This window comes from Acomys minous (genome assembly GCF_964271855.1).
Source record: "Acomys minous genome assembly, chromosome: 1".
Classification (NCBI taxonomy): domain Eukaryota; kingdom Metazoa; phylum Chordata; class Mammalia; order Rodentia; family Muridae; genus Acomys; species Acomys minous.
In genome coordinates, this window is record NC_140483.1 from 178,802,151 (window position 1) to 178,813,779 (window position 11,629).

Below are 11,629 nucleotides of genomic sequence, written 5' to 3' on the forward strand. Positions count from 1 at the left end.
GAGCGAGCCTGGAGGAACAAGCTAGTAAGCGGCCTTCCTCTGAGGTCTCTGCTTCACTTCCTGCCCCAAGTTCCTGGTTTAGCTTCCCTTGATAATGGACTACATGTGTAAGTCAAATAAACCCTTTCCTTACCCAAGTTGCTTTTGGTTAGTGCTTGTCACAGCAACTGAACGAGACTAGAACAGGTGCTTAGCGCAAGTGAGCTGGCTCCACCCTCAGAAGTTGCCAATGGGAGTTGCCAAACTGCTTGAGAGTCTGACTCTCTCCTTGTCTCCCTCCCTCCCTCCCTCCCTCCCTCCCTCCCCCCCCCTCTCTGTCTGTCTCAACACGATTCCTTTGCCACAAGAAACCCACAGTAGTAGGTTGGCCCTTGGATACCAGACTTTGCCAGTCTCCTATTCCACAAGCCAAAGTTCCAGTATTTGTAAACTTTTAAAGACCCACATTTGGGGGCCAAACTGACTTTTATACAACAGGGAAGGGTTAAGTGTTGAGGGAACAAATGGGTTTTAAAGCAAGCCCAGTGTTCCATGTAAATTGTATAAATAAACATGTTGCCCTTCCCAAGAAGATATGGTCTATTTCTTAACTCATCTTCTTTGGTAATATATTATTTTGGGAAAGAAAGAATTGATTGGGAAGTTTTGTGTATTTAGTTCAGAGGCGGCCGCCTTCTTGCTTCTCTAACTCTCCAGTTTCCTATGTAGTTCCTCTTTGCATCTAGATGACTGTCCACTACATTCCACACCTAGAAACATAAAATATAAACCTTATGTTTTACTATAAGTAGATTTAAAAAATAAGTTATTGAAATCATTATCAGAATATATTACAAAGGACAAGCAGTGAGCACTTTTGAATCTTTTAACATTTGAGAGTTAGTGGTAAACCCAGGGAAATACAATAACTCTTTAAAACAGTGTGTGAAAATGTGAGTGTATGCCATGCATTGGTGCCTGCAGAGGTCATATTATCCTGGACCTGATAGGGTTTCTGGGAACTGCACTCTGAAGAACAGCAAAGGCTCTTAACCACAGAGACCTCTCTGCTGGCCCTAGATTTATTTTAGCTTAGAGAAGGAAAGAAAGAAGAAAGAAATGGTGTGTGCATGTGTGTGTGTGTGTGTGTGTGTGTGTGTGTGTGTGTGTGTTTGTGTGTGTGTGTTGCATGCACATGAATGCAGGTTCCTGTGGAGGCAGGGGTATGGAGCTGGAGTTACAGGTGGTGGTTATGAGCCACCTGATAGGAGTGCTCGGAACTTAACTCATGTTCTCTGAGCCATCTCTACAACCTGGAAATACATTTTAATGCCACATTTTCCACATCTTGGAGTCATCCATGCTGTTTATTAAATGGATGTATCATTTGTTTCAGTGCTGTAATGCGCCAAGCCACACTGGAAGCCCCAGAGCACATCCACAATTTGTTCAGTAGACAGCAAGGCAGCCCATGAGTTGTTAAATTTCAGTAAGTTCATACTCAGCCTCCTTTTCAGTAACCTTTGGGAAGTAGCCCAAGGAAACTGACAGGATAAACTCAGCTATCAGTTAGCAGGACACCTGGACAAATTCCCTTGAGAAACTATACAGGGACAGTGAACAGAGGAACACGGGATAAGGGTAAAAGCAGGGTGCACATTGCCACTAGGAGTGTCCTAGTTTCATGAGAAGCTGTGCTTAGGGGTGCATGCTACAAGGCCAGTACCCTGATGTTAGCTTGAGCCACAGAGGAAAGCACTGCCTTAAAAAGGAAGGAAAGAAGGGGGGAAAAACAAAAACAAAAACAAACAAACCAAAACCAACTAACCACCACCACCACCACCACCACCACCAGCAACAACAACAAAACCAACAAGCAAACAATAAAAGCAAGTTGCACTTCAGTTTCACCTCTGGGGCGGAACAGAAGTTACACTGTTAAAAGATTTCCTTGTTAAATACACTGTTACTAAAGAACTCAAATGTAGGAAATGCCTAAAGGGGTTCTTAAACTATGTTACATCCAGCAAATGGCTACATTGGGCTTTGGGCATGTTGAGTCTGTCAGGACACATAGCTCATGAAGGCGACAGCAGTTCACAGGGTTTAGAGAGATCTAGTGTCTTCATCTTCCACTATTTTCCTGGCGGAGCTGGGGGTGAGTCTTCAGTTTCTCTAAAATGCCACTGTGCAGGTGGATCACCACGCATGACACAGTGCACAAAGCCACGGCAGTGCTTCTCCCCTAGTCTCCAAGTTTTCCCTCTCCCCTGTGGATCCTTCGCCTTGGAAGTTCACAGGGGGTTGGTACTGACTGCTTCCACCCAAGCCACAATCGCCACTTTCCCCCAATCCCCACAGCAGCATCTTCTCGCGGAGATTCAAGATCTTCCCTTGCTATTTTACACCTGAAAGATAAAGGGCCCCCAGAACTTCACACAATACTAGATCTGATTGGTGAGCCCTTTGTTTGCAGAGTGAGGCTGGAGTGCCCGATCCAGCCGCAGAAAACACTTAGGAAGTTATTTCTGATTGGCTTTGCCTTCCTGGGTACAGTTCAGAGTTCTGGAAGGCCTGCTGGCTGTGCGCAGATCTTCTTCCTGCTTGCACTCATCCTAGATGGGACTGGGGAGGAAAAAGTCCTTGAGGAGGCTGAGGTAACTTGCCATCAGTCTCCGGTGGCAGCGTGCAGATACCTCGCAATATCACGGTGGCCCTGCTCTTCTGCCAAGTCCACCGGCAGGCGGCCCCAGGCGTCACACACGTCCAGCCGCGCCCCTGCCCTGTGGAGCACCACAAGCGTGTCCAGGAAGCCCTCCCGAGCCGCGTCGTGCACAGGTCTGGTGAGGGTGGCAGGGTCGGCGCAGTTGGGTTCCGCTCCGTGGAGCAGCAGCAGCTCTGCCACTTGGGCACTGCCCATCATCATGACCTGAGGGGGGAAGGGAGAGAGCGCAGAGTGAGGCTGGGTGTCAGTTGGTGCTGCACGCCTTGCCGTTTCATAGAAGTCCGTTACCAAACTGAAGTTTCCAGCTAAGGAGCTTGCAAGCCTCAGGTGTCTGGTTTCTCATTTGCTTACTCAATCCACTCCCCACCAATTATAGCCTAGGCTGAACTCAAAATAGATTCCATTTTATTCTCTACAGCAGAAGCAACGAGAAAGGGCGGAGAAATGGCTTATTTCTTATATGGACCGTTGGATAACGGGGTTGTATTTTGCTAAGTGATCTGGTTAGCTCAGTTTGAACTGGGCTTTTAATTAGTTTTCTTTAATGCCCCTCCCCTTTTCTTGAAAATCGACCATTTCCCTCACGTAGTTTATCTTGGTCATCCCTCTGCTCCTCATAGCTCCTCCCCACCTCCCCTCCCATCCGGACTGATTCCCTTTCTGACTGTTAGAAAAGGATCAGGCTTCTAAGGGATAATAACATAAAATAAAATAAGATAAAAACACAAACTAACACATTGGAATGGAATAAAGCAAACAGAAGGGGAAGAGCACAAGGCAGAAGACTGCGACCCGTGCGTTCAGCCGCTCAGGAGTCCACAGGAAGGAACTGGGAGACGAACACACACAGAGGGCCAGGTGCAGACCCCTGCGTGCCCCCAGTCTCGGTGAGGGCACAGGAGCTTTGCTGAGCTCCCTGAGAGCACTTTGTTCTCGTGTTCTTCATCCCTTCTAGCTCTTACACTCTTTCTGCAGGGTTCCCTAAGCCCCAGGGCAGGGGTGTGATGGAGACACCCACTTAAGGTGCAGTGTTCCCAGGCCTCTCACTCTGCGTATTGTGTGGCGGTGAGTGTTTGTATCATTCCTGTCTGCCTCGGGAGGAGGCTGAGCAAGGCGCTGCTCTCTAAGCACCGAAGAATGATATTCATATTACTACTTTATTTATTTGGTTTTACCCCAGGTCCCTGGGCTGTTTAGTCTCTAGTTCTTGGCCAAATTCAAGCACTGTCAGTTATTGGTTCCATCTTTGGAATGGGCCTGTAGTCAAATCAGATATTGGTTGGTTGCTCCCACAAGGTTTGTGCCCACATTGCAGGCAGGACACCAGAAACCAGGCTCTGTAAAGCTTTATGTTGATTTCCTCTGTCCCCTAGGTAGGTCTAACCAACCAGACATGCTGGTTAGTGTCTCAACTTGACACAGCTAGTCATCTGGGAGGAGGAACCTCAGCTGAGAAAAGCCTCCATCACACTGGCCTGTAGGCAAGCCTGTGGGGGGGGGCATTTTCTTGATTAAAGATAAATGTGGGAGGGCCCAGTGCAGCCTGGGTGTGTCGCCCCCCCCTCAGGTGGACCTGGAAGGTGTAAGAAAGGCAGGTGAACTTGAACCTGAGAAGCAAGCCAATAATAATGGTGTCTGATTCAGTTCCAGCCCCCAGGTTCCATTGTTAATGCACGGTGGCATTTAAGTGTGAGCCAAATAAACCCTTTCTCTCCAAGTTCCTCTCGGTCATGGTGTTTATCACAGCAAGCACAGAAAGCAAACTAAGCCATCACATAAACTACATAGTCCACTGGTGATGATGATGATGATGATGATGATTATTATTAAAGTTAGAGCAATGCCTTAGAGGTAAAAACAATGAACAAGTCAGTTAAAAAAAGGTTTTGCTCCTTCAATGCCATGTTTGTCTGTGCTCACAAACTGACTGTACTCTGATCATCTGAGCTGGAAGTGGAGATTGGAGGAACCCTGTCATAGTCCAAGCTTATGTAACATTATGAAAATAAATGATTTGTTGTAAATGTTTAGCATCTTATAGCATTTTTAACCTACTATGATATACAGTGGGAAGATTAGATATACGGTGAAAATACACTGTACCATGAAATTAACATTCATTTATAGTATACAAACCATGTAATTTTAAGTAGTATTTTTCTATATAAAAAGACTGTCTAAAAAGCGTGGCTGGTACCAATCAAATCACAAAGATGCATAATTGAGAAAAACCCCTGATGTTTTGGAGATATAACCCCATAGCAGCTGCTTGTGTATCGTGTTCACCATGCAGATGTTTGCTTCCATATTTTAAGTTAACAATACAACAGTTTTTGGTATCTAATTGTCCTAAACAGCCACTGGTTCTTGTGGTCATGTGTCAGTTTTTAATCACATGGACATTAGAAACATTCCTTCTTTCTTCAAGAAACACAACAATCTCTTTCTTTTAGAGAGGAAAAGGCTACTTTTACAGTCCCCCAAAGATTTAAATGTTCTCAGTAAAGAACATAAAATAGTAAATAAGAAAATCTGTTCTTATAATATCTTTACGTTCACTTTACAATGTTTTTGGTGCTTTAAAATATTCTTTTGTTAAACATCTCTTTTTTCCCTAAAAACTCAAGGGTAATGAATACTTATTTTCCCCAGAATCTACACTATTAACAAGCGCCTTCATTTCCTTAGTCCCAGAGAGGCACGGTGAGGTGAGTAAAAAAGGCAACTATAATAATCAGCAGAAGAGCACAGAACCATTGTGTTAGATCTTCAAGAAATAAAGTCAATACTAACTAAAGCAGGATTAGTAAACAATGAACAAACGTATCTCAATAATTAAGAGAACGTTTAGGGAATCCCCGTGTCGTTCTGAAAGGACTCAACCGTTCTCTTGGGAGTGATTTGCCTGTTTTAATTAAATAGTGGAAGACTACACTGCTAACGTCCGCATACAAGAAATTAAGTGCTGCGTTTGGGAAACCTTAGTCCTGTAGATACGATTACGTTTATGAGAAGAAAAAAGAAAGAAAAAAATTCATACCGTTGTTTACAAATTCACAGTGAACTCTCTCCCTCCAAGCACTACAATTTTGTGGAATTCCCTGAATCCAGGCCGTGTAACTGGTAATAATTACCGTGTCGTCCTCTCTATCTGACCTTTCCTTTCCCACCGTTACCAAGATCCGGAGGCTGGGGACAGCGCTCAAGGGTGGCGCACATGCCCAGCATGGGGCGGGGGGGGGAGGGGCAGGGGTGGGAGGCTGGGTTCCCGACCCAGCATCGCAAAACGAAGAAAAAGCCAATTAGTGCAGAGGAGGTTTTCGATCATTTTTCTTTTTCAGGATTTTTTTCTCTCTCTCTCTTTCAAAACCTGCCTCCCGTCGGGCCGTACAAGTCCAGCACCAGCGGGCGGCCCAGGAGGTGCCCGGTCCTAACTCGCCGCCGCGGAGGGCACCGCGCTCGTGCGCCCCCTGCCGGCGAGACCCGGGGCGCCCCCGCTACCTGGATCGGGCGCCTCCCGAAGCGGTTGACGGCGTTGGGATCCGCGCCAGCTTCCAGGAGCTGCCGCACGGTCTCCACCTGTCCCCGCGCCGCGGCGGTGGCCAGGCCCGCGTCACTGCCGCCGCCCAGCATGCCCTCGTCCCAGTCCGCGTCAGGGATGGTGCTCCGCTGGCCGTGAGACTGCCACAGCCTCGTCTCTGAGCGGCCGCCTCTCTCCGGCCGCGCCGGTGCTCCTCCCGGGAACGCGCGGGCTCGGGCGCGGGCGAAGCGCACCGAAAGCGGTCGGCGGGCTCGGCCGAGTGGGGGGAGCCCGCGGGCAGGGAGCAGCGGCGATCCGCCCGCCGCCGGCCCCGCCCCCTCATACCACGCCCGCTCGGCTAACCCCGCCCACACACAGTGACGTCAAGAGACGACTGGGCAGGGGTGTGACCTAGCGTCGGAAGCTCTCAGACGCCTGCGCAGAACGTTGAGCTCGGAGTCTGGAACGGAACGCAGCCGGTTGGCTATTTTTGAATGAGTTGAGCCTCTGAGTTGAGCCTCTGCACACTGTAGGCGGAGACATTAATCTCCTTCTCTTGCGATCGAGTGGCCGAAAGAAAGCCTTCAGGGAGTTAAAAAAAAAACAACAACAAAAACTCCGTTTCTGAAGATTTCTGAAAGTGACAACACCTGTCACGCGAGGCTAGCTCATTTCTAGGCGGTACTTGAATTTAACGAGTTTCACACCAGACCGAGCAATTTTCTTTTGGCTATGTCTTGCTATTTAGTCAGCCAGAAAAAAACCCACTAAAACATCCCAACAATCCTGTTTTGTATGTCTTTAATTTTTTTTTCTTTGAGCTGTGGTTGTAATTCCGAAATTAAAACAATGTTTTAGAGACAGAGTAACGTCACACACACCCAAAAACAGATCATAAGAATTTAAGGCTTCCTGGACGTGTGCTTGTACTCAGCTACTTGGGAGGCTGAGACAGGCGGGTCCTTGGATTACAGAAGTTCAAAGACAATAAGTTGTAATTAGCCAGGACTCCATCCAAAATATCTGAGGTCTAGGTTCCACGTGTACACTGTATATCTTAGTTTGCCCTCTTACCGGTTTTAACCCACCTCAGCAAGCATCTGATTTTTAGTTATCATGTGTAATAAAGTGCATTTATGCAGGGATAATGAAACAATAAAACTCGGGTGTGGTGCTGGGCCTGTCATTAAACAGGCTGAACCTGTCATTAAACTGTCCTCTGAAGATGTAAAGATCAAGTGGTACATTTCTCCCTAATCTTCCTAGAGGGGATTGAATAAACATATTGCTTTAAAAATTTAAATGTTACAACTGATGCTACAGTGAAATAGGAAGAGAGCCACAAGTTGTATGCCTGTTGTCAAACAACTCTGGAGAGATGCTGCATGAGACCGGCTGGGCAGTTCTTATTTACAACATAGGTTAAGAGTGCCTATGAAGACGATCTTAAAGGGAGGGAGAGTGTTTTATTTTTAAAAACCAAAGACTTCAGAACACATCTTCTGCTATCCTTTCGTCAGATTTACCATTTAGAACTATTTATTGGTGGCTACTCCACTCTTAGTCCAGCAGAGGAATAGAAGTCCGCTGTGTTTACAAACGGTTTCTATTTTCCGCCGGGACTCAGTCCCAAATGTATTTGCTGTCATAGGTGTGCACAGGTAGATGGGAGAGGGAGGAAGGAAGGTGGAGAGTGGGAAATCAGAGCTTCTGAAATGAATAACATTGGCGTTTTGCTAGCAAGAGGAAGTACTAAACCAGCAGGTTGATATTAATGGGTGTGAAGCAAATAGATTCAGTCTAGGATATTTTTTTTCCCAGTAAAAACTTTTATAAATAATAAAATGCAGAAGAATTGTTTTCCTTTGAAGGAAACACAAGAAAGTTACAGTAAGACAGAGAAAAGCCAAAAAGCAGAATGACTGAAAAATTTCCACGAAGAACTGGGAGCTTTACTCAAAGCATTTGGGGTAGGGGCACCGCTCGCCAAGCGCGCGGACGCAGTCACCAGCACCAAGGACAGCGACAACCTGCCCTGCCGGTCTGGGTGGTCCTTACTATTTCAGCACACAGAATTCTAGGGATACCAACCTTGATGGTTTAATGTTGTCTTCTGCCCACCACCACCTGTAATCCCAGCATCCAGGAAGCCGTGGCAGGAGGATTGTGGCAAGTTTGAGGCCAGCCTGCACTACAGGGTGAGGCCTTGGTTTAAAAGATCACAAACAAAATAGCAGGAAACACCCCAGAAGGAAATTCAATGGGCTTTCCCCACAAAAACTAACCTGCTCAACTTGTTTTCCAGATATTGTGTTATTTAATATTATCTCTATAAACAATCATATTCACTGTATTTGAAAGAAGGAAAACAAACATTCTATTTCCTGCTCGAAGTACCTTACAAATATTATTACATTCTACCTCCATAAAGCTCCTGTGCAACATACACTGGTATTATAATTTTATAGATAAGACAAAATACTCAAAAACATAATTAACTTGTATATTATCTAGTCATTGGAGGTGGGATCTTTCCTGTGTGGCTTCAGAGCCTCTGCCCTTTCCACTAAGTAGTGAATAGCAGCAGCTTGGTAGTCTCAACAGGAAAGAAACAATAAAATGGTAATCAATGATTTTCTACACTGCTTTTTTTTTTTCAGGTTTCTCACACCATAGCAACCCTTAATAGACTTAAAGGATGATATTCCACATGTGATACTGATATGATAATACTTTTGTCTTGGACTGTAGAGCGAGATAATTAAGCCTTTTATTTGTCCCTGGAGCCCAGCTGATCCCGGGATGAAGCACAGCCTGATAGCTTGTGACTCAGACACAGCGACGACGGATGAGGCAGGGTGGGAACACAGAAGTGTTTTAGCCGCGACTCGGTCAAGCTCAACACTCATTAAGTGAGGATAAAGATAAACTAAATGATAAGTGAGATGGGAGGAGGGAGTGTGTAAAATTAGTTTTACTATAGCATATTATGCTCATCACAGGAGATACTTATGCTAGTGACGCTTGGTATGGACCCATAAATTTGTACATAGAATTAGGTAAGTGGCCAAGAGGATGGAGCTATAACAGTGTCATTTGTGTGTTCTAGTACAGTGTTTCTAAGACAGAAGAGAAGGGGATACAGTCATTTCTGGGGATTTTTTCAAATTATATACAACCCACCTCCTTTCTAATAGTCTTGGTTTTTTTCTATTTTATTAGTTGGTAATTATTATTCCAGGGTTCACATCACATCCTATTTTTGTGCCTTTTAAAAAAGATTTATCTATCTATCTATCTATCTATCTATCTATCTATCTATCTATTTATATGTGTATGGGTGCTCTGTTTTCATGCACACCCGAAGAGGGAATCAGACACCATTACAGATGGTTGTGAGCCACCATGTGGTTGCTAGGTTTCTTGAGACAGGAGTCTCACAAAGTTGCTTAGTCTGGCCTTGCTGTAAATCCCTTGCTGCTCTTCAATGCTCGACCTCCCTGTCTCAGTCTCCTAAGTACTGGGATTATAGGCATGTATCACCATCACCGATTTCTTTGCTAATCTGTCAAATATATAGGGGGCTGGGGGGAAAGGGGTGTCTTGACTTTACTGCCTTTGTTTTCAAGAGGGACTAGCTCCACAGAGGACCTGCTCTTCGCTGCTACTTGGTCATCTACACATAAGAAAGTCAAGACAAGCACTAAGTGGTTTTAAATTTCATTTGTAAATTTTCGCTGGGTGGTCATGGCGCACACCCTTAATCCTAGCACTTGGGAGGCAGAGGTAGGCGGATTGCTGTGAAGGGGCCAGCCTGGTCTACAGAGTGAGTCCAGGACAGTCAAGGATACATAGAGAAACCCTGTCTCGGGGAAAAAAAAACCCAAAAATTTCATTTGTAAGTTTTCATGGTGAATTAGTTATCTCTAGCATATTCTAAAAAAATGATTAATGATTTCAAGATAATTGCTATAGATTTAAGCAGTGTGCTTTAATCTTCAGTTCTTCAACCCTGTAGAATTCTTGCTGATCTGTAGCACTGTATTTGGTCAGTAGTGCCTGTAAGTTGGTTCCTGAATTCTTTTGGCATGACCCCAGTGGTCTTGCTCAAAATCTTTAATTTCTGGTATTACAGTATGTCCTAGTGTTACCCTGCATGTTTCATGTTGTGTACATATAATGAACAACTTTTCTGAGCAGTGCTGGGTCTTTTTAGTAGGAAATCATATAGGAAGTAATACTGAAAAACCAGTCTAGGAGTTAGAACAATTTTGTTTTGAGGATGGCCACTGTATGTCTTGGTCCTTGCCTTTATTTTCAAAACTTAATTGGTTCTTAACTCGTGATAATTATATATAATTTCATCTACGTGAACATCCAGGGGGTTGTTAGCAATTCAGTAGCACCGGCTTTTGGGCATGTATGGCCTCAAAATGATTGCTACAACCAAAAAAGACATGCATTGGATAAATGTCCCAAATGCCCCTTAGTATGACTGTCTTTGAAAGACAATATTTAAACAATGTATTGGCAGAGAGAGAGATGTAATCAAAGAAGTTACTTAGTAAAACCAGGAATTCTCTACCTATTCCCTCTTAGCATATAGAGCATTCCTCTTACACAGCCCAGCTCCGCTCAGAGCCAGTGTTAGGCAGATCTGAGCTCTTTCCAGTGTGCACACATACAGGGTTTATCATTCTTAAACATGTAATAACTTGTTTCCTAATTTTATCACATCATGTGTTAGCAGTGAAGCTCATTCTTCCCCCGCCTTCCCGCCCCCCCCCCCCCCCCCCCGTTTATTTGTTAATTCAATCTTTTTACAGCCTGATCCTAGCCCTTCCCTCCTCTCCTCCCAGTCCTGTCCTCACACACTCTACCTCCAACCCCCACTCTCCTCTTTTTTTTTTTTCAGAGAAGGAGATGCTCCCAAGGGGTATCAACCCAACTAGGTACCTCAAGTCACAGCAGGACCAAGTGTATCCTTTTCCACTGGGGCCTGGCAAGGCAGCTCAGCAAGGAGGAAGAGATCCAGTAGCAAACAGCATAGTCAGATAGAGTCCCTACTGCCATGTTAGGGGACCACAGGAAGGGGACCCACAGGAAGCTCATTCTTTAAAGTAAGCACATGTAGTTGGAGTACAGTGGAGGGTAAAATTAATCACAATACAGCTCTGTAAAGTCACACTTGAAGATTATTGGGCCTGTGAGATGGCTCAGTAGGTAAGAGTATGTGCTGCCCAGCCTCACAACCTAAGTCTGATCTCTGGATCCACACGATGGCAGGGACAGAACTTAATTGTCACTTAATCTTTATAGGTGTGCTGTGGCTCATACCTCCCCATCCCTCCAATTAAAAAAATGTAAAAAACCGGTAAAAGTTTATATATGATTTAACACCCTCC

General features: G+C 45.1%; 1 protein-coding gene across 1 annotated transcript; it reads right to left on the minus strand.

Annotated features, from left to right (window-relative positions):
* Positions 1–1,288: 1,288 nt before the first annotated feature.
* Positions 1,289–6,891, minus strand: LOC311593207 (cyclin-dependent kinase 4 inhibitor B). The gene is made up of 2 exons (XM_084774373.1): positions 6,206–6,891; positions 1,289–2,908 (listed from the first exon to the last, which is right to left on the minus strand). The coding sequence occupies exons 1-2, from the start codon at positions 6,335–6,337 to the stop codon at positions 2,648–2,650; spliced, it is 393 nt and encodes a 130-aa protein (XP_084630499.1). The 5' UTR covers positions 6,338–6,891; the 3' UTR covers positions 1,289–2,647.
* Between the last annotated feature and the right edge of the window lie 4,738 nt (positions 6,892–11,629).

What these genes read in the sequence shown, in the direction of transcription:
- LOC311593207 (XM_084774373.1), bottom strand. Translation starts at nt 6,337, where the DNA reads ATGCTGGGCGGCGGCAGTGACGCGGGCCTGGCCACCGCCGCGGCGCGG. An exon ending in TCGGGAGGCGCCCGATCCAG is followed by an intron (nt 2,909 to 6,205) that starts GTAGCGGGGGCG and finishes TTCCCCCCTCAG; the next exon opens with GTCATGATGATGGGCAGTGC.